Source organism: Alligator mississippiensis, chromosome 2 (genome assembly GCF_030867095.1).
Source record: "Alligator mississippiensis isolate rAllMis1 chromosome 2, rAllMis1, whole genome shotgun sequence".
Taxonomy (NCBI): Eukaryota; Metazoa; Chordata; order Crocodylia; family Alligatoridae; genus Alligator; species Alligator mississippiensis.
The window spans coordinates 179527807-179550596 of NC_081825.1; the positions used below are offsets into that span (position 1 = coordinate 179527807).

The 22790-nt window shown below is 46.5% G+C and overlaps 1 protein-coding gene across 2 annotated transcripts in view; it reads right to left on the reverse strand.

Moving 5' to 3' along the window:
- Positions 1-644: 644 nt before the first annotated feature.
- The window catches only part of LOC102571600 (NACHT, LRR and PYD domains-containing protein 3), a 32467-nt gene continuing 10321 nt past the window's right edge, over positions 645-22790 (reverse strand). For both annotated transcript variants that reach the window (XM_059722514.1, XM_059722515.1), the window contains 11 exons: positions 20613-22317; positions 18113-18190; positions 15241-15411; positions 12943-13104; positions 8712-8882; positions 7084-7254; positions 6268-6432; positions 5492-5662; positions 4695-4868; positions 3779-3949; positions 645-1318 (listed from right to left, as the gene is read on the reverse strand). In XM_059722514.1, coding sequence (XP_059578497.1) covers positions 1228-1318; positions 3779-3949; positions 4695-4868; positions 5492-5662; positions 6268-6432; positions 7084-7254; positions 8712-8882; positions 12943-13104; positions 15241-15411; positions 18113-18190; positions 20613-22317 — 3230 coding nt within the window. In that variant the 3' untranslated portion in view covers positions 645-1227. The remainder of the gene's footprint in view (positions 1319-3778; positions 3950-4694; positions 4869-5491; positions 5663-6267; positions 6433-7083; positions 7255-8711; positions 8883-12942; positions 13105-15240; positions 15412-18112; positions 18191-20612; positions 22318-22790) is intronic.

Consider the following 22790-nt stretch of genomic DNA (forward strand, 5'->3'; position numbering starts at 1 on the left):
TGTCCCAGGGCTGCAGGTGTGATGCATCTATGCAGGCATGTCACTGTAATGTTAAACTGTTCATGTGTGTTGCTGATGTGCTTGTGCATTGGGCACATGGGACCATCCTGGGGGTTGAAAATGCCATGCAGTCAGCCCTGTCCATAACAGTATTTGTGATATTCTTGTTTACCAGACTCCCAACCTTAATTTCACAGTGTCCTTGTGAATAACACGCTTCAACATGCCATTTCCCAACACCCCTGTGAGTATGGAAGGGCTATTATTTCCCTTTTACAGGTGGGGAAATGACACACATAGAAGCAGGGAAATTGGCTGAAGGGATCACGCAGCATGTGCATGGCACAGTAGTGACTTGAACTCCTGGACAATCTGGCCACCCCATGTCCTGGACCTCTGCTCTCTATCCCCCATTGGATAGTCAGGGCCCTTCATGGCCTCTTCTGTTCTTTGTTTAAAAACTCACAGAGTATCTAAAAATAGAAAAACAAGCCCTCTTGTAGCTGGCTGATCTGTGACTTTCCCTACATTGCATTGGCTTTAATGGCTATGAGACTGGAACAATGAAAAAATGGGGAATGGTCCTGGGGGATCCCATGGTTATGAACAAGGGGAGCAAGAAATGAAAACTACAAAGCTCAAGACAGCTTCTGGATTTGTAGTCTTTATTCGATTCCAGAAAAAAACTGACAAAAGCCTACAGTAACCATGTGAAAGGTTGGGGATGGATTTGGAGCAAAACAGCTGGGAGCTGTGGAATCCTGTAACACTGCAAACACCCTCATAGATAGAGAGACAACTGTGAATGAGCTGTGGTGCCAGTACAGAAATTCCCCACTGATCTGGGGATGGGATCTTGAGTCTCTCTGCTGCCCCAACAGGGACAGAAGAAGTACAGTTCCCAGACCCCTCCATCTTGTGGTCCTCTCCTTCCCCTGTATGCAGATCCCATGTCTCCTTCCTGATCCTTTCAACAAATCAACTGTCTCCTTCCAAATTCAGATCAAATAAGAAGTAAAACCAGCTGCTCCTGCAGAAGGGGTAGTCTCAAAAGTCTTTCCCCAACCCCCATCGCACATGCTGGAATATGCTTCTGAAGGGCCTGGTAGTGAGAGCGTCCTCTTGTCAATGTGCAGGTGCGTCCCTCTGCCAGCCCTTGCTGCTCTCCTAGGAAGTGGTAGAGACAACTGGTGGGCCAAGGCACATTGGAGCAAGGGCTCCTGCTTACTAGTTTGACTCTATGACCAGATGGGCCTTTATCTCTCTCACAGCACCCAGCTCTGTCCTCGTTTCTTCTTTAAAAGTGTGAGAGCTCAGCCTTTGCAGGAGCATAGGAAACAAAAAGAAAGTGTTACTTGTACCAGTAGATCACCCCTGAGACCCTGCCTCCCTTATGTAGCATGAACTAAATGTAGCTGATGTTAACATAGAGCAGGGGTGTCCAACCTTTTTGAATGTGGGGCCGGATCATGAACTTTTTATCACCCAGTGGGCCAGCAGGAGTGGGTGCTTGTGCGGCCTGTCTAGTCTGGCAGCAGCCTGGGGGGACAGGGATCAAGGGGTGCCACCTGACCACGCTGTGTCCTCCCTGCCACCTGGGCAGCCTCGAGGATGCTCCCACACCTGTGCGCCTGGGCTCAGCAGCCAGGGGGACACACAGGGACCCTACAGGGGGGTGCAGGATGTGCAGAGACACCCCCCTGCTCCCTCTCCCCCGGGGCAGCCTGAGCCTGACCGGCAGGGCTCCCTCCCTCCACCCCCAGGGCCCGTGACTCACCACCCCCAGCATGAAGTCTGCGGGCGTGGGGGGATGCAGGGAGGCAGGAGTGGTGCCAGCTTCCTGCCCTGACAGCCACAGTCACAGCAGCAGCGGCAGCAGCATCTCCCACAAACCTGACCGCAGCATCCCTCTGTGCCAGCATCCGCACCCCCTGCACCCGCGTGCCTGCTGCACCGTGACCTGCTCTGGCCCATGCAGCCGGTGGGACCGGCGCAGGGTGGGGCCAGCATGCAAATGAGGAAGGGAGGGGCGGGGCTAGGACTGGACACAGTGAAATGAAGGGGGAGGGGAGGAGCCGCACTGCATCAGCGTCAAGCTGACGTGGTGCACGTGGGAACCTTGTCCCTTCCCCAGCCCTTCAGCAGCCATTAGGAAGCTGCTGAAGGGCCGAGGGAGGGATAAGGGGTGGGAACTAAAGTAAACAGTGTTTACTTTTGTTTCCTGTCGCAGCACCACAGGCCACAGAAAATGGCTTGGTGGGCCGCATGGCAGCCCGCGGGCCATATGTTGGACAAGCCTGACATAGTGTGTAATAATAGCGAAATATAAGCACGTTAGTCTTGTCCTGTAAGCAACTTGAAAACTCCATTTTGTATCCTTCTGCTTCACATAAGTGAATAAACTCTGCATAGCCTTTATGTATGAGTGTGTGTAAAAGGGTGAATGGTGAAAGAATGGCATAGAGACAGAAGAAGATTTAGCTGTTCATGTAAGCAACAAGGCGCCAAATGTAAGTTACCAGTCAGTAAACTAATTAATGAATGGCTGAAGAATCCCTTTGACGCTCAAGGGCACAAAGGAGATAACAGAAGAGGAAATTCTGCCAGACGGGCAACAAGAATACTCCAAGGCTAAGATAAGTTGAAGACAAAAGAAGAACCACTGCAAAAACAGAAGCTAGATATGGAACAACCCCAAAGCACTGAAGCAAAGGATGCCAATTCCTATAAACGAACACTTTGAAAATGCCAAGTTGTGCAAGTCTCTTTCTCTACTGCTGTTTCATTGGAGCACAGATGCATCTGTTCAGCAGCGTTACACACGTAGCAAAATCTTTGCAATTTTACAACTTTTCCTCTAGGGGTGTGTGAAATGGGCCATATTCGACTCGGATTCGCCCCGAATCAGGGACAGTGATTCAATTCACTGAGTCAGATCACTGTCCCAAATTCGATTTGGCCGAATCTGAAGATTCGATGATTCACAGATTCAGCAATCTGGCCATGGACACAGCTTTAAATGTTTTTTCTACATACCTCGAGGTACCAGGCATGGTTCGTGAATGCTGCAATCCTGGGGCACGTGGAGTGTTCCACAGGACCACGGGGGTGGCCCTCCACATGCCTGGCAGAAAACCTGGAAGTGGACAAGAAGTACCCCCTATCTCAGTGATCAGGTCTGGGGGGATCTTGGGTACCCGCCCCCAGACCCAGGAGGCACCAGTTGCCGAGCTGGGGAGGCGCAGGGGGGTAGGTGCGTACGCTCCTCGGCAGACCCAGAAGCAGACTGGAAGTGCTTCTGGTCCAATTCTGGGTCTGCTGTCAAGAGCACTGGGGAACACCCTGTGCGACGCTCCATTTGTCCCACCATTGCAGCGTTCATGAGCTGCCTGCTACGTTGAGGTATGTAGAAAAAACATTTAAAGCTGTGTCTATGTCTGAATTGCCGAATCCCTCTGAACTGATTCAGAGGGTTCTGATTCGATTCGGAGAGATTAAAGGGTCTCCTGATTCAATTTGGGGATTCAGAGATTCGGCTACCGAATTGTGCCGAATCTCCACTGAATTGAATCAGTGACTGAAACTTCGCACAGCCCTAATTTCCTCTAAAGTGATATAGTTCACTTGCATTGCTCCAGGAGTGTGAAGATACCAGTTGCAATGTAGCAGGTGATGCACATTCCCTAGTGGCACCTCCTCTGCCTTTACAGTGATTAAACATCATGCTTTCCCAGAGCCTATGTTAAAGAGACAATAAAGGGACATAGCCTTCACTCACCGCAACCTCCGCAATTTGCAGTCAGGATGTTGCAGCCCCTCACACAACAGCTGCACTCCTGAATGTCCCAGCTGGTTGTCCCGCAGGTTGAGCTCCGTCAGGGTCTGGCTGGTGCTGAGAACAGAGGAGAGCTCCCTGCAGCAGCCAGCTGTGAGGTCACAACCACTTAGTCTGTAGACACACACACAGAGGAAGTGATGCTTATGTCATTCAATTAATCTACATCAGTTGTGTCCAAAAGGGACACTATCTTCTGGGCTTTCTAGACCACCGCTCTTAAACAAACCGTGGAAGAAGTGACAGCACACCAGGCAGGACCCACTTTCATAAAAACATTTTTAACAAGTAAAATGTGATGCCCAGAGTAAACCTGGGGAGAATACTGGATCCTTTTTTGCACCTCTATTGCTTGGAATGAGCCAAAGACTGATAGAGAGAGGGGAACTAGGGCGGGCTACCTGTAGGGCTCCCAAAGCTCCCTGTCTCCTCCCCAGGCCAGAGCAGGGGGCTCCCCTTTGTGGCAGAGCTTCTAGAATATATTTTAATGGGATTCCTTAGGAGACTTCCAGATACAAGCAAACTATGTTAAATGGGGAAAAAAAGGAAATTATTGTGAGGTTCCCTGGAGACCAGTGTTTCTCTGAGGCAGGGCTGCCCTTGGATATCTTCACAAATAATATTCACTGCTGAACCACCATTTTTTCCTGCTTTGTGCTCCCCCTTTTCCAGTTATGGCTGAGAAGAATCACCTGGGTGTGTGTTGTGAACCACTGGTGTAGGGACTTGGCAGACACATAACCCTCAGCTTTGCCATTTCACTTCAGGGAGCAGGCATCTAGCAGTGGCCACACAGCCCTGATGAGTACTTTATACAGAGGCCTCTGGTAAATCCCCTGAGGAAGGAAACCTTACTGACCCCAGTTTCTGCAACTTGCAGTTTGGATGCTTCAGGCCCTCACACAGCTGCTGCACTCCAGCATCTCCCAGATGTTCATTACCACCCAGCTCCAGCTCTGCCAGGCTTTGGTTGCTCCTGAGAACAGCTGCCAGATCCCCACAGCAAGACGCTGTGAGTTGGCACCACCACAACCTGCAAAAGAAAGGTGGGGAAGAGCAACCACATGATTAACAAATATCCTGAGGGACAACCCAGGATGCCCATCTGCCCCTCCCATCTATGTTGGGAACAGCCAGAAGTCCTGCCATAGGCTCTGTGCCAACTCCTATCCATTGGCCAGTGAGAAACCACTCCTAAGACTGATTTCCTGCTTACGCCCAAATGCGTTTGAAATTCGCTCCTAACCAGTCCTCCCTGAGAACGGGCCATGCCTGTTCCTCAACCCTCTGCCCCAACCAGTGAGGAATAAGGGGTGAGCCAAGACTTCCCTGCAAGCATCATTCATGGCCCTTTTGTGGACCAACCACAATTTGGCATAGGCAGAAGGCCTGTCCAAATTTAAATCCTGCCCAATCTCGTCACTGAGGAAGAGAAGGCTTCATTTCTATAAAGGCGAGTGCAGCTCGAAATGTAGGTGGGACACTGGGGAGAAGAGCCGCACGTGGACGAGATTCTATGATTGTCGGGAAAAACCCAACTCTGAGAACGTCCCTTTCACTTTAGGGAGCACGTAGCAGGCACTGGCAATACACAGCACTAAGCACTTCACACGGAAGACCCAGCTTAATGCCCAGAGGAGGCCAAACATTACTTGCCGCAGTCTCTGTAACTTGCAGTTCGGATGTTTCAGTCCCTCGCACAGCCACCGCACTCCAGAGTCCCCCACATCATTGTGACCCAGCTCCAGCTCTGTCAGGCTCTGCTTGGTGCTGAGCACAGCAGAGAGATCCCCACAGCAAGCCCCAGTGAGATTGCACCTCCACAAGCTGCAGGGGAGTGAAAGGTAGGCATGAACACTCATGGGTGAACGGGGCTTGTCACAGCTACCCTGACAGTGAGTCCCACCCACCAGCTCTTCTCTGCAACCCAGGATGATTCATAATGGGCCACAAATCCCATACTAGACCCTCTCCCCAATATCATCCTGTGGCCAATGAAACACCAAACTTTCTCTGGTGGGAATTCCTTCAGACACGGAGAGATCTTCCTAGCTTATAAAGAGGGCTGTTCTTGCCTTTCCCTCGATTAGGCAGAAAACAATGTTACAGTGCTAATTATGATGGAGAAACTTGGCATGGAAGATGGCAGACCCTCCGAAAAGAGCAGTGATGTTGGGAAAAGCAGGAAGGATGAAGCTGGAAAAGACATGGGGCTGCTTGGAGGCTCAGCTCAAGCTAACATTTCTGGTTTCCAAACAGAGCAAGCTGGTGCATGTAGTGAGCTCTTGATACTGGAACTGGAGAAACACTCAGCTCTCAGTGCCTCCAGGTTGCTGCAGTAAACAGACATCAAGCACCAGATACACAACGCTGTCAAGAGTTTAACAAAGAGGATCATGGGGAATCTACAGATGAAGCCAAATGCTCCCTACCCCAATCTTTCTAATTTGGCATGGTTTGCTCCTTCACACAGCACCCGCGCTCCAGAGTCTCCCAGAGCATTGTCACCCAGCTGCAGTTCTCTCAGGCTGTCATTTCTTCTGAGAACATCAGTGAGATCTTCACAGCAAGCAACTGTGAGTTTGCAGCTCCACAAGCTATAGAAGAGAAAAGACAGAGAAGAGTAACCATGATGTGCATGGTGCTTGTTCTGACAGCCATCCTCACCCAACAGCCCCTCTTAGTGCACAATCTGCCTTGAGAATGAGCCGGGGTTTCAGCATTTTCTGGGCTTTCTGGACCACTGGTGGTAAACAAATCTTGGAAGAAGTAACAGCACACTAGACAGGAGCCACATTCATAAAAAATATTTTTAACTAGTAAAACGTGACACCCAGATTAATTACAGGCCAATTATTATTAAATCTGGGGAAAAGACTGGATACTTTTTTGCACCTCTATTGGCAGAAATGAGCCAAAGACTGATAGAGAGAGCAGAACTAGGGCAGGCTACCTGTAGGGCTCCCAAAGTTTCCTGTTTCCTCCCCAGGCCAGAGCAGGGGGCTCCCCTTTGTGGCAGAGCTTCTAGAATATATTTTAATGCGATTTACTTCAGCCACCCTACCCCGCTTGGAATAAGATAATTTGGCTGCAGGCTTTCAGTCACTGATGCACATGGTAGAGAGAGATTTAACTCTCAGCTGTTGTTGCTGTTGGCAGCAGTCATCAGCCCCCAGTCATAAGAATGTATTGAGTGATTTCCATGGAGGACCTTGGTAAATCCATACAGGAAGCTGAATAATGCTTACCACAATTTCTGTAACTGGCAGTTTGGATGTTTCAGCCACATACACAAATTCTGTACTCCAGAGTCTCCCAGATGGTTGCCACGTAAATCCAACGTTATCAGGCTTGGGTTGTTTATGAGAACATGGGCAAAATCCTCACAGCAAGCTGCTGAGAAGCCACAATATCTCAACCTGCAGGTAAATGAAACATGGAGAAGAGTGATTAGTGTGAATGATGCCCATCACTGCTGGTCCTGCTTGCCTATCCCTCTCCCTGACCAGTCAGCTCAGAAGTCCAGGCTTTGACCCTGTCCCAAGACCTATCCCTGGGCAAATGAGAAAGCAGTGCTGGATGTGGCTTCTTGCTTAAACCCCACTTCTTATGTTTCACATCTGACCAGTTTTCATTGAGAATGGCCCAGACATTTCCAGCCCCAAACCTTACCAACTGACTATTAAAGAACAAGGGGTGGAGTGAGTCTTCTTAATTAGGCAACACCATTACGCCTGTTCACTGATCAATCATGGTTTATTGTGTGATGAAGGCAGCTCACTGCAGTCCTACTCACTCAGCTCTCAACCTTTCAGGCTGATTTGGTGCTGGTCAGATCCCAGAATGGCACACCCACTAAGACAGACTCCTTGCTACAGGGTGGGTGCAGGGGGAGCTGCCTCCCTAGGCAGCTGGGCCAGGCTCCAAGCAAAGAACAGGGATATCCTGCTCCTCCACACCCCTGGCACTAGCTGTGCTGTTGCCTGCTGTTCCAGCAGCCCAGAAGCTCTCTGCTCTGACCATTAGGGTATATGCTTAGCAGGATTTTTTTGTTTCTTTGAGGTATGATGCAGAATTATATGAACATCACAGGAGGAGATCCTTCCACCTGTTCACCTCTGGTGAGATATCAAAAAAAGTCTATTTTTGTTACAGCATCATCTTGGTAGTTCATGATGAGTTGCTTGTTCATTGTAATGCCTAAATGTTTTTCAGAGTAAGAGGTAGACAGCAGTGGACAGTATGTGATTGCATCATCTCTGAACACAGCTGGCAGCACAGGCGACGCAGTTCTCCATCTGCTGCTATCAGTATCAGCATGCATATGTGTGGATGTGCTGCATCACAACTGGGTTAGGGGGATGCATTCTTGCTAGCAAGGCCTATAGCTTCTAGCATAGGCAGTGTCAGAGCCTTCTTGTCCATCCTACACCCTGCCAAACAGTTCAGCTTTACAGGTACAATCCAACAAGAGATGTGCAAATGCAGACCATGGGTAATGGAGCAGAGTGTTTTCCACAGCTCGATTCTCTTGCCAGAGGCAATCAGACTGAGCACAGCTTGCTCTTTCTCAGATCATATGCAAGATCCCCACTTTGTGGTGCTGGAAACCACACCCTGAAGAAAGATGAGAGCAAACTGGAAGAAGTTCTGAGAAGAGCCTCAAAACACGATGAGAGGTGTGAAAATATATGAGGAAAGGTTAGAAGAATTGAAATTAGTTAGTCTGGGTAGCTAGGGTGCATGTTACAAGTCACTCTCAGCTTCTCAATGTCACTGCTGGGAGTAGAAGTCAGGCACCTGGTACCCCCACGCTTGAGAGCACTTTACACAGTGAACCCAGGTAAATATGAAGAGGAAGCCAAATACTGCTTACTCCAGTCTCTGTAAGTGACAGCTCGGATCCTTCAGCCCCTCACAAAGTTGCTCCGCTCCCAAATCTCCTACATGATTACCACTCAGTTCCAGTTCTCTCAGGCTCCAGTTGCTTCTCAACACAGTCCTGAGATTCCTGCAGCCAGTGCTGGTGAAACCACATGACTCCAATCTGCAGGAAAAAGAAATGCATGGAAGATCAGATTGCTGCTGTGCCAGGTCACACTGCCCACCAGCCTGTCTCCCTGAGCATTCAGCATTGCTAATGGTGCAGCTATGTCCCAAATCAGACATGATAACAAATAAGAAACATTGTAGAGTGAGGCTTCCTGATTTGGCCCCAGTGCTTGGCTTTCACCTTTGACAAATCAATACTGAGAAACATGCAGACATTTAGCCCAAAATACTTGTGACTAACCAATGCCTAATATAGAGTGGGCTAAGACTTCCTTTATAAATATGACCCTGGGCAAAATACTTCAGACCAACCATTCTGAAGGGGCAGAAGGCTGCCTCTCAAGTCCCATCCTCTTACCTCTCATACAATCAAGCTGATTTGGCACTAGCCAGCCCCACGAATGTTGCTTCTCAATCAGAGCAGGCCCACAGCTTCAGGAGACTCTAGGGGAGTCCACCCCCACAGGCAACTGGGCCAAGCTCCAAGCTGGGAGATCCTCCTTCTCCACATCTGCACCACTACCTGTGCCATCTCCTGGCTCTGTCCCTCCAGCAGGCCAGAGCCTCCCAGCTCTGACCAGCAGGAGAGGGAGGGGAGGCAGTCACCATGTCCAGCATAGGAAGCTTTACATCCACATTTTCACTAAAATCTTGGTCACAAAGGACTTTTCCAAAGCCCCTGGTGGGTTTTCAACATATATGTTTGTTAACAGTTTCTTTAAGACCCTGCTGAGAAAGAGAAAGGAGTCTCAGGAAGGGGTTCCCCAAGGCCTGTGCGAAGGAAAACCCTTGAGATGTAACCAGTGATATCGGCTGCTTAGCTGGGCCTGTTTCATGTTTATAACCAAGATGGGAACCTAGAAGTTTTGTGCTTTTATCTCTAATTCCCCGAAAATGAATCTGGCCTCCAGGCAGACCTGACAGCCAGCTAAGTAGGTAACTATGGCAATATGTCATTTGTGTCCATGTGCCCCTCAAGAACAAGGCCCAACCATGGCTGTCACCTCCTGGCACCCTGCTTTTCCTAAGGCTCCCCACAAGTCCCCTGGACTACTGAGTATGAGCCCTCTCTGTACCTTAGGGTTATGGCATCCTGTCATACCTTGTAGACACTGTAATAGGGCCCTTACCCTGTTACAAATAAAGGAAAGCTGAGGGAGGGACATGGCACCATGGAGGATATAAATCAAACTTCACACCATGGAAGGGCCACTGCCAGGCCCCGAGCTCTGGGAGAAGTAGTAATCAGCTACCAGAATGCTGCGAGAGATGCCACCCAAGTCCTGCTCGGGGGTGGTTGGCATCAGGCTGCAGAACTGAGGGAGTTGCAGTCACCAAAGGGTTAAATTGGCAAGTTACAGGAGCCAACCCCTGAGCAGTTCATTGAGGGAGACAGGACCGCAGTGAAGAGAAGCAACATGCCGGTTAATTAGGCTAATAGGAACTACTGACCCCAGCTGAAGTGTTAGGGCAGCTTGTCATATATTATACTTTGAAGTTGCACCTGTTTATAGAGTGGTGAACTACAGTATTGTTTAAAGTGAACTCTAGCTCTTGTAATCATGATGTTGATTTTAAATGGCAGCAGAAAATACCAACTGTATCATATAGGTTAGCGGTGCAAGGGGAAGAGCATGAATGCCCTTTGCCAGAGTATCAAAGGCTAGAATGGGCTGCTCAAACAGGCTTAACTTAGGAGAAGGCAGAATCAGAGTACTGGAGCATTTGGTTTGTGGATGGATCAAGTTACTACATAGAGGGAAAAGTGTACACAGGGTGTGCAGGAATCAGGGTAGAAGATGAGGAATTGTTTCAGCAGAACTGATGTGACACAATTAGGTGTGATTTGGAAAACTGACCCAGCTACTCAGGCTAGACAGTGGGTAGTTCCACAAGAAGTCAGAGATGAGTTAATACAGTTTGTACATGAGAAAGGACATCTAGAGTGGAAAAAGATTATGGAGATAGTCTCTCAAACAGGATGGTGGCCCTCTGTAAAGCAGGATGTTAAGCAATGGGTAGACTATTGTTTGCCCTGTGCTATGGTCAATGTCAATTCTAGTAAAAGAAAGGTACAACTGAGGCATCAGAAGATTAATGGACCTTGGTCAAGGATACAGATGGATTACATCGAACCCCTGCCTATTACTAAGAATGGAAATGGGTATTGCTTAGCAGTAATAGATCCTTTTTCAAAATGGATTGAAACCATCCCAACTAAATGTAATACTGCTAACATAACTTCAAAGCAATTGTTTAACATTGTGTTTTCATGGTGGGGAATACCGAAAGAAATAGATTCGGATCAAGGACCTAATTTTGCTGCAGAATTTATAAAAGAACTATGTTCCAAACTAGGAATTAAACAGAGGTTTCATATTGCTGGGCACCCTCAGAGCTCAGGTCAAGTAGAAAGAACCAACAAAACATTAAAGGAGTCATTGGCTAAAATGGTAAAATGTGATAGAAAGGATGGAGATAAAAAACAACCGGTAATGCACCCTTTACTTCAGGAACTTAGTGCTCATCTTTTCTGTTGAGCAAAAGTAACATCGGGGATTGGGTGAGATCATTGTACTAAGTGTTTTTTCTCTCTCTGAATATAGAAACTGCTAAGATAATACTTGTTGTACTAATAAAGTTAGGCTTTGAGTTTAGGACACTGAGTTGTCTGTGTTTTGTATTTCATGTTCCATTTAAGGGTTAATTGTGCTTCAATGATTCCTAAGCACTATTTGGTGGACAGCGGTGCTAACAGAGGGAGGCTCAGACCAGATGGCCAGGAAGGGGAGAAGCTGAGATGCACCTAAGACAGACCTCAGGGTTGGAGCCTCAGCCTCATCCTTTTGATTTGGCTTTGACTAAAACAGTATTTGGCATGCCCTGGGGAGCAGGAACTTTGCAGGAACTGAGGGAATGCAAGCTCATGGACCCTGAGGGCAAGGCAGGCCATAGACCCTGGTGGGAAAGAGAGTGGAGGAGGCAACTGGTAGGGTGGCCAAGGTGCCTAAAAAGGTCTCAGCAGGCCACAAGAGGGCTCCAAGTGACTTTGGGGAAACTGAGGCTGTGTTATACTGTTAGTCTAATAAAAGTTATCAGATTTACCTAAGGAACCCTGTCCACCAGAAAATGTGCATGGGTTTGACAGGGACAGGATTACATTTTCCTGCATCACCTTAAACAAATGCCCTTCCAGCCCCTTCATAATAAATCTTGATAGAGAAAACTGGGACTGGAAGTCAGAAGTGAGAAATAATACGAAGAGATAGGAACAAGGAGGGTGTTCTGAGTAATGCTTACCCCATGGCCTGATGACTAGAGCACTCTGTCTATATGAGGGCCCCCATTGTTTCAACCTGTACATTTGGCACCCACAGACAGAACCCCAGGCTGCAGATCTACCAAGGCAGCTGCATAAACCTCAGTCCCAGCTCCACCTGGGCCCTACTATTAGGTCCTCAATGGGGGAACGAGGTGAGCTGGGAGGATTAATGAGAGCTCCCAACTCCTGACTGAAGGACTATGAAACCTTACTACTTCCTGCAGGGACTCAGTACAGCAACAGCACTATTGGCTGCAGCTGCTTATGACCTTCCTGCTCTGCCTCTGGTTAATCTTTGTTGCTGTCTTAGATCTCCCAGCCTGGCCTGACTTAGTGCTCCTTCCAGTGCCCTGTCTCAAGGGCCTTCGACTTGACATTCTGGAACTTGGACTAGTACCTGGCCTTGACCTTGGCTTCCATTCTGGTAAACTTCTAAGACTGGCTTCCTAGACCCTGATCATCAACCTTTATAGCTGGGAAGAAGATGTAGTGTCAAACCCATTCTGGATGTAAGGGGCCCTGAAATGTGGGCAAGTGCCCTAACCATGAGGCCACTGCACTAAAGGTAGGAGCCCCCCATTTTTATCTAAGCCAATATGTATGTAGAGAGATCCCATTTCTTCCCAAGGAAGAACAGAATCCAGAGTCTTCATGCTTGCCACAAACTACTGTTACATGGCAATGTGTAAATGCCGCTTGGGTGAAACAAGATTTTACCCCAAATGTTACTTACTTCAGTCTCTGCAACTTGCAGTTTGGGTTCTTCAGTCCCTGACACAGCTGCTGCACACCAGAATCTCTCAGATCACTATTCAGCTCCAGCTGAGTCAAACTGGGGCTGGTGCTGAGAACAGCGGCGAGATCTCTACAGCCAGACCTTGCCAAATCTTTGAAGCTGCAGAGAAACATGAAGAGAGATTGTAGCATGGACTACACTTGCCACAGCAGGTCCGATAGGCAGCCCCACCCCTTTAGTTCATTTCCCTGGCTAATTAGTGGTGAGAGTCTACCTAAAGTCCTGCCCTTGAGTCTGTGCCAAGACTCACCCTTGGCCAATGCAAGAGCAGTGTTGCATGGCATTTCCTGCTGAAGTCTAAATGTCTGTGCGTCCCCCTCAACCTCTCTCTGCACTGGCCAGCCATGATTTACAGCTAGGTTCTTTAGATGCCTGCAGAGTCTGGGCTCCCGAGAGAGCTAGCAGCCAGCTGACCAAGTAACTATGGCAGCAGGCAGGATGTCCAGTTCCCATGAAAGACATGGCAGCCTAGTGAAGGAGAACCCCACCAGCTCTTAGGGTTTCTTGTATTTGCAAAGGAAAATAAGTCTGCCACCCCTGTAAGAATTGAATGCCTACTATTCCTAGCCACCCTGAACTCACTCTAATCACCCAACTAAGATAAAAAACCAAAATATTTTTATGATGCTACAAATGACATGAACTTGTGGATGCACACATTTTGTAGTACCACAAAGGTGTGTGCAATTCTACAAATATCATCCATAACCTCAGAGTCACAAGACTAGCTCACTAATGAGAAATTAAAAATTCTGTATTATTTTTATTTCTTATATTGTTTTTGAGCCTCTAGGTTTCCTGTTTTAGGCTTTCCCTGGATCTACAGGGGCTAGAAGTTTAACTTAATTTTTTCACTTATCTGCATGATGCCAGGAGCTGGGGGCTTTAAAAAAAAACCATTAAAAATGAAGAGATTTGTAATGAAATCGTGAGATATCTAGCAATGTTTTCAACCAGATAAACTACTCAGAAGTAGTACTATTCATTTCTGTTAGGTAGGGAGAAATAAAAATAGAGATTATGGGGTGTACCAAAGAGTTAACACCTGAATCCAGAAGCCAGATGTCCGTGGGGAAAAGATGACTAGGAAAGAGTAGAATGCCACTCTTAACTCTTGGTCTCTTTATGTCACTTCACCTATCAGACATCTGCTGCACAACCATGTTTCATACTCTACACCAGGGGTCAGCAACCCTTGGCATGCGAGGCCATTTTGCTCAGCACACCACCGCCAGCCTGGGCTCTAGGCAGCTGCTGCCAGCTATGAAGCCTGGGCTGCTCCCAGCAGGCGGCTGAGCAGCTGCAAGCCCTGCTGCAAGCAGACCAGGCTCCATGGTTGGCAGCAGCTACCCAGAGCCTGGGCCAGTTGCAGCCAGGAGGCTCTGGCCCTATCCCCACCATCCACCTGGAGGTGCGTGTGCACCCACCTGTATGGAGCTGATGCCAGAGCCCAGAGCAGCTGTTTGCAGCTTCCCAGCTGCAGCCGGCCCAGGCTCTGGTAGCTGCTGCCAATCACAGAGCCCAGGCTGCTTGCAGCATGGCTTACAGCTGAGCCTGCCTGACTCTTACCTGCTTCTAGCCCAGCCCAGCCCAGCCCTCCACCAAGATTAGGCTGGTGCTGCCCCCTGCCAGGAGCGCTGCACTTTTTGTGAGCTTAGCTGTGTGGGGTGGGTGGGTGATTGTGCTCCTGGCCGGGGTCTCAGCCAGCTGTGCTGCAGCCTGGGGGCTGGCTCCCCGGGGCAGCACAGCGCATTTTTGGGTCGGACTTTGTCCAGTGGCCCAGGAGCCTGGCTCCGTGTGCCCACACATCTGGTTCTTTGTGTCTGTGTGTACACACAGGTGTCTGTTCTGGGTATGTTCTGGTTCTCTGTGTTTGTGCATGTGGTTCTCTGTGTGCATGTGTGTGTGTCTGGTTCTCTCTCTTTTTCTCTCTCTCTCTCTCTCTCTCCTCTTTCTCTTATTTCTCTTTTTTTTCTCTCTCTCATTGCAACATGCTCAACAAAAACGGAATACACAACAACAAAGGCAACATTTATGATTTATTAAATATACTAATATCCAGTGCATCCTGTCATGTACCCCACCCCCCTTTTCTTTTTCTGGCATGCCAGCACTCTGACACCTTCCAAGGTAGACATTGTGGGTTTTTTGGCACTCCGGCCAAAAAAAGTTGCCTACCCCTGCTCTACACAGAGGACCCTGGTGTATATACAGAGGAAGTGAAATGTTACTTACTGCAGGCTTTGTAACTTGCAGTCTGGCTGTTTCAGTCCCTCGCATAGCTGCTTCAATCCAAAATACCCCAGATCGCTCTTATACAGCTTCAGCTCTTTCAGATGCCAATTGTTGCTAAAAACAGCAGCGAGATCCCTGCAGCAAGTGCCTTTGAGCTTGCAAAACTGAAAACTGCAGAGGAGAGAGATGCACACACATTGGGAATGGGGCTCCTCACAGGTGCTGTGGCAGAAGGCCCTGCCCATAACCCATATCCCTGATCCATCAGCACTGAAAACAGGCTAGATGCCCTGCAAGATGACTCACTCCTTGCTTAATGGCAAACAAGTTGGGGTGTGGCTTCTGGCTTATGCTTGTGCTTCCCCTTTGGCCAATCAGCAAGGAGAACCCATTCAGGGAGAGCCCCAAACTTCAATGGAGAGAGTGAGACTTCCTTTCTAAACACTGCCCTTGTCCATACCCCCTGGCCAATCACAGTTCAGCATGGGGAGAAGGCGGGTCCTACAGTTCCACCCACTCAGCTGGTAAGCTATCTGATTGCTTTGGCACTAATCACCCACAACAAGGTGTGCTCCAATAGAATCAGGGCCATGGGTGCTGGAGACCTACCTCCCCAGACAACAGGGCCAGGCTTCAAGCAGGGAGCTGGGAGATCCTCCACCTGCTGGTGCAGGCTCTGCTGCTCCCTGCAGAACACAGCTGCCTCCTGGATCTGCCTCTCCCAGCTCTGACCCTCCAGCCTGGAGAGGGAAGACAACTGCCACCCACCACACAGACATCCTCCCAACAACCTTTCCTCTGGGACCAGGGATCAAAGGGAGAGAAAAAGGAAGGAGAGCCCCAGGGCAAGAGGGCTTCCTGAAATCTGTACAGCAAAGAGTTCCTAAGATGTCAGTGACTATGTGGGCTGCTTAGCGTGGCTCTTTCAGGGACCCTGCTATATTCAGAAAAGATTTCTGTGAGTTTCTGCAACTCCTGAAAGCCCTGGGCTCATGACAGAGCTAGCAGTCAGCAAGCATAAACATGACAGCAGTGTGGCTATGGATATGGCTATATGTTCCTCAAGGATAGTGACTAAGCACGGTTAGTCAGGCACCCCTTAGGAAAAGGCAGCTTTTAGTTTTTACTTGTTTTCTACCAGGGAAAAATATCAGAGCAAATCTTCTCTTGCACAGAACTCAGAAAGACGACAGCAAGTCAGAATATTTTTGACACTATGGATTCCTGTTTGAAACCTCTGGGTTTATCTGGTGAATCATATTTGGACACCTGACAGTGTTCATATTACAGGGCACTTTGCGGCATTCTTGAAAGGATGTCAGAGCATCCCAGGGTGCCCTGTGACCCACTTTGAAAATAACTAACTTCTCGTTTTCCTTCCCTGTGGAGGCTTCACAGATCCCTTTGCCTCCACACTTGAGCCCTCCTGATCCCTAACATCTTCCAAATGCTGTTCTGATATGTGGGATTTCTAGCCTCCTCCATCAGTAGAGATCTCCTAAAACTGTGGTTACTCTGAGAGGAGAACCCTGGTCATGGGGGAGAGATAAAGAAGAACAGAGTATATCTTCCCCTGTGACAGATTAATGTGGGCATTGCTACTGCTCCCTTTGCAGTACTTTCTCTTCACACAGAATAGATGCTGGGCTTTACCATATATTTATTGCATATTTATTGGGAAGTAACATATATGAGTAAGACTTTTGTGCATGTTTATGTCACCATTTTTGACAGCTTTGGTTATTTTCAGGGGGCCTAGCCCAAGCTTACAGAAACAATACTGCGAGTGAGAAAGTCATGGGTTTCGATACTGCCTCAGACTATTTATGCAACAGGTATGCAGTGGATAAAAATATAGGAGCCTGAGAGGAAAGATAAGAACCTGTGATTTCCTTTTAACCACTTGAATTCTAGTATCAGGATCATTGCTGTTGTACACATGGTAACTTCAACTCACTGTACTCCATCCAATAATGGGATTGGTCATTTTTGCTATAAAGCCATATAGCTTAACCACTGTGGTCCTTAAATGTTCTAAGAGTAAGAGGGACATAGTGATACACAGTATGTGATTGCACTATCTCTGAATAAGGTGGATGCCAAAAGTAACGGGGTCCCATGTGCACTGCTGTCAGCATACATGGGTGTGAATTTGCACCATTACAAATGTTAGGGAGCTGCTGCTGCCAAGGCCAACAGTCTCTATTACAGGCAGTCTTAGAGGTTGCTTGTCCATCCTTTATCACACCAGACACTTGGGCTCCACAAGGACAGTCCAACAAGAGAAGCCCAAGTGTAGACCCTGGACACTGAAGCGGATTGTTCTCCATGTCTAGAACCTGACTGTAGATCCCCTTGTGAGAGGGGATTGGAGTGAGCCCAGCTTGGCACTGATCAAACCAACTACATGGATATGACTTAGCTAAAGTCTTTCCTAGTAATATCACCAGAGTTAGCAGGAGATGGAGAGTGGAAGGGATAAGAAAGTGAAGAAAATGAAAAAAGAGTTGGTGGCCCAGGCAAGTGAGAAGGAAGCACACCCCAACCCTCACCCTTTGCATTTGCATGTGGGAGAAATGAGATCTGATACATGTGCATGTATATTAAATATGCGTACATGAATATAGCTTAGATACCTTGGTGTCAGGCATCTCTGAAACCCATGCTGGTGTGCGCTAATTAATGGAACTATGAGAGAAGTTAAGAATCTGAATCATCGAGTGAAAAGTTAAGCTCATTCTGAATTGGGTTGAAAATTCCCTGTAGTCACTATATCAGTCATGGTAGACAGTGAGTGGCCAAACTGTGGAACTGCTAGGAGAACAGCAGAAATAAGGTGGGTTTTTTTTAAAAAAAGGAAGATGTTTCTTACTGCAGTTTCTTTATTTTACAGTCTGGGTCCTTCAGTGCTTGACACAGTGGGTAAACTGATGAATGCTTTTGTTTCCCCCTAGAAAGAGAGAATACCCTTTTTCATTTTGCTCCACAACTGCTTTTAATTCTTCAGCCTCACAATACTTTGGTGGGTGGTGTGACAATACTTCCACATGACTCAAGTGTTAGTCTTAATTCACTGTAATCTCCCCCATCAACAATTATGTCTCATACCAGAAGAGGGTACTGAAAATCCAGACAGGGTGAGATCCTGAAGGGTCTCTCTCTGCCTCATATTTAAATGGGAAAAATAAAAAAATTGAGGTGCTCTGCAACAGTTGGAGGAATTAAGGTGATAACGTTAGGTCCCTTGTCCCCTGTGCAAGCAGTGAGAGTTCCTAGGTGCCTCAAAGGATCATTCAGGGAACCCAGGCCTTGAGCAGGGAGCCACTAGAAACCAGCCAATAAGAAGCATTAAGCAGAGCTCCCACCTTTCTCTGGAGCTTTGCTGCTTTTCTAGGATTTAGAGCACATTAGATGCCTCTGTTGACTTGGGATCCAGAATACGGGGTCATCTTTTGAGGGTAGGTGCCTGACTGACATAGTGCTAGCGGTGCTGGCCATTTGCAAAGTATCCTAGTGGTTAGAGCACTCACCCAGGAACTGCAAGACCTGTGTCCTGGTCTCTCCTTAGCCTCAGGGGTTTCAAATCCATACCTCACACCTCCCAGGACAGGAGAGTATAGTAACCACCACCTAATAGGATAATTGGGACAAATATCCTCCATCTTCCATCCTTCATGTTGTAGTTGGTCTGCCATGCAGCCAAATATGCTCCAAGCATCCTGAAATAATGCTTTTCCCATTTCCATTTATTTCCATATCTGTAACTGTTCTTTCTTTTAAGATTTTTTTTCTCAGACTTTATATACTATTGAAGTTAAGCTAACAGCCCTGTATCACTTTCTCCTTTTTAAAAAAAAATTAACACCACATTCTCTATTTTCCAGTCATAGTTTACTATCACTGAATTGACAGATTCAGCAAAGGTCCATTTGAAAGAACTGCTGTTTTGAGTGCTCAGTGCTAAGATGGAGTTTGCTTGAGCCCTCTAATATTGCAACAGAAAGCAGTCTAAGTCTTGCTTCCACCTCAAGTGTAGGTACTTTAGTGAGACACAACTGGGGTCTCACTGCCATGAGGTGTGCCATCAATGTCTGCAATTACATCTTCATCCTTATGAATAAAAATATTAATTTGGTTCTTGGGACACCTCAACGTTATCCTTGATCTTCACTGTATCGTCAGTGTGTAGTATCTTAAATTTTTTCCCCCATGGCTCTTTCCCTTCAGCCTCTTTCCATGGCTGAAGAAGTGTTACTATTAAATATTCTTATTCTTAATATGCAACAATTTTTATTTTATTCTGGAATTCTTTGACTTAAAAAACATATTCCTCCTTACTTATCAATCCCATTTTCCATTCCCTGTAGAGCCTCTGCTTAGTCTTAATGACCTGTTTAAGGCTCTTTTTTCATCCCTGCAGTTCTGTAACTCTTTTCTACCAATGTTTTCTTTTCTCTTGGGACACAAGGTCAAGATAGGATTTGGATTTTTGCTTTAAGTAATGCCATGATGCTTGTACATTTAACTCCTTTAGCTCTCAAACTCACTCAGATTTCTTCATTCATTTAGTCTATCAAAGAAAAACATTCTGAAGGCTAAGACCACTGTTACAGACCTGTTCTTATCCCATTATATTATTTCAGCTAAATGAAATCAGTTCCTGAATGCTTTATCCCAGATAATTTTCCACACACAGTTTTTCTGTATGGTCCTTGTTACTTGAATGAAGCTTTGCTTCTTATTGTTATGGTGACCACTTGAAAGGAAAATCTATAAACTAACTCATTCAAAAATACCCTCTCTCCTACCACTATTTGTCATCTTTGTAACCCAGCCTGCAGTTTTCCATTGTCATGGGATTCCCTGAGAGCTTTGACTGTAATGAGAGCTTTCTCTTAACCAGCAGAGTACCCTAACCACTGGGCTACACAATCATGCTTCTTTCTGCTTCCATGGTTGTTTCCTTGCACTTTCATTGCTCTGCGATGAAGGAATTTTCAAAATCACCGAATGGACAAGTAAGCAGCTGTTGACCTCATAAAACTATTGGTGCAAAGCCTACTCACTTTACCCAATGCTTCTCTAAATGGCACTTTTGTTATCACATCCTGCCCTCCCCCCGCCCCCCCATGACTCTACCAAACATTGCAGCCACAGAGAACAAAGAAATAAAAAGTACATAAGGTAAGGAAATGGAAGCTGAACTTTTCCTGGTGTGAATCCAAGAAATCTACAACAGTTGCAACATTACCTTGATGAAGTAACAGAATTATGGTGTCATAGGTCAGCCACCCACTTGTTATTTAGCAAAACAAAGGGAAATTGGGTTCTATGTAAAAAAATTCAGGTATCTCTGATCATATAATACTTACTGATAAAACCACTTCACAAGCCAAAGAAATTCTTTATCCTGGTGGCCTTCAATGTTAAAGTCACACTGAACAAAAACAAGTGACTCCAGTTCTTGGTGACTTTTTACAATGAATGAAAGAACCATTTGATCCATGTGTATCCATTCTCGTCTATATATCTTTAGGTCTGTCAAACTGGCCAATGCATGTTTTGCAAACTGTGCTTCTTGGGTTTCATACAAACAGTAAAGTATCTCAAAACTAACGTATCTCTCTCTGGAATATATACTAGATGAACTACACCATGTCACTAAGTCTGTCTGAAGATTGGGTGACATTTTATGGCCAAGTTTTTTCTCTATGTCCTTCCTTCTGTCCATATTTAATAAGCCAAACAAAAATCGCACTGTTAGCATTAAGTAATTTTTAGACTTCCCATATTCTTGTAGCAGAGATTTCACTTCTCCTTTGGGAGTTACTGCATGCTTTACTGTATCCTCATTCCCCTCCAGGGCATAGGACAAAGCTGCAAAAAACTCCTGGAAACTTAAATGAATGAAACTGTAAGTACTCACACAGTCAAGGTCTCTTTGAAAAATGTTCTCATTCAAAAAGAGGGGGAGAAAGTCTGCCTTATCTAAGCCATACTTTTTGATTTCTTCTTCCTCAAAGAGTATTTTCTGCTCCCAGATCCCATCAGCAGCCAGGGAGCAAAGTCTCCTTAAATGAGCTTGCATCTGTGGCTTTGAATTGCTGCCAGAAGACTCCACTAAACTGAGAAAATAGTACAGATACACACCTGTGATGGTCTTTGAAGTCTGTGCAAGATCTTTACCCCTGTCCATCTGCTGTTTCAGAACCGTGCAGATGATCCAAGACACAATGGGCACAAAGCACATGGTAAAGAGAATTTCATTTTTACTGACAAAGTTAAAGGCGTCTGACGCTTCTTTTTCATTTTCAAAGAAGTTCTGGAAATATTCCCTTCTCTCTTTCTCAGAAAATCCAAGTATTTCTGCATAACGAAAACACTTTGAGCACTTCTCCAGTTTCCCCAGAGCAGTTGGCCTGGTAGTGATTATCAGGTGGCATTCGGGGAGAACTGTTCTCCTAAATAAGCTGTTGAGTATGATTTCCACTGACTGCTTCTTCCTGGGATCAGAGCACAAATCACTTTCAGGTTGATCAAAGGCAAATCTCAGTTCATCAAAACCATCAATTACGAATAGGATTTTTTCGGGGTTTGCCAGAATGTGTTCAATTGGTGCCTTATTAGTTGGATAACTTTTCAAAATCATGTCAGCCACGCTTCGCTCCTGAGTAAGAAGGGTCATTTCCTTGCAGTTGATGTAGTAAACATAGTCAAACTGTTTCTTGTAGAGCTTTCCAGTTGCCCAGTCCAACATGATCTTTAGTGCTGTCATTGTTTTCCCAATCCCTGCAGCTCCCACCAGCGCAACAAGCCGTGGTGCTTGTGCATCTCTCTCCGGCCTAAAGAGGGTATTTATGGTGATCGAGGACCTGGCTTGTTCATTCATGATTTCTGCATGCCTCTGTCCCATGGCCATTATTTCATGTTCTCTTTCCTTTTCAGGACGATATTGATTGACAATAATCAGTTTTGTGTATCTGCTGTTTAGAAGTGTACCTTCACCCAAACGAGAATTCCTGTCTTTTATTTGTTGGTACTCTCTGTGTATATGTTCCTTATATTTCACTCTGTAATCTAAATTGGTGACATGAAGCATTAGAAACAGTGAAGCATTAACATGCCAGTGAAAATGAAGACATATTTTCCATATAGCACATTACATTTCTATCAACTCTTTCACTGGAAAAGATACCCAAGCTATTTAATTTCCCATGTTTTACTGATCTTATTGAAGTGACTCTGGTGAGCAAAGACCACATAAATGGCTTCACCCATCACTGAAATGCAGCCACCTCTCAGGTGGAATCTGTTTTCTATTTAAAACTGCAAAAAACTGACTGTATAATCAGCAAGGGCTACATGGCATTTCATGGTTTCTCATTCACATGGTTTTGTTTATAATAATTAGCTTTGCATAGATCTTCAGACCTAGCCACCAAAATTACTCCATTACATTTGGTTTTCACACTGATGGGTGCAAAGCGGACTTACTCTTCTAAGCAGTTCTCCTAGCAGACTGCCCAAGGAACCTGACTGAAGCACAGTCA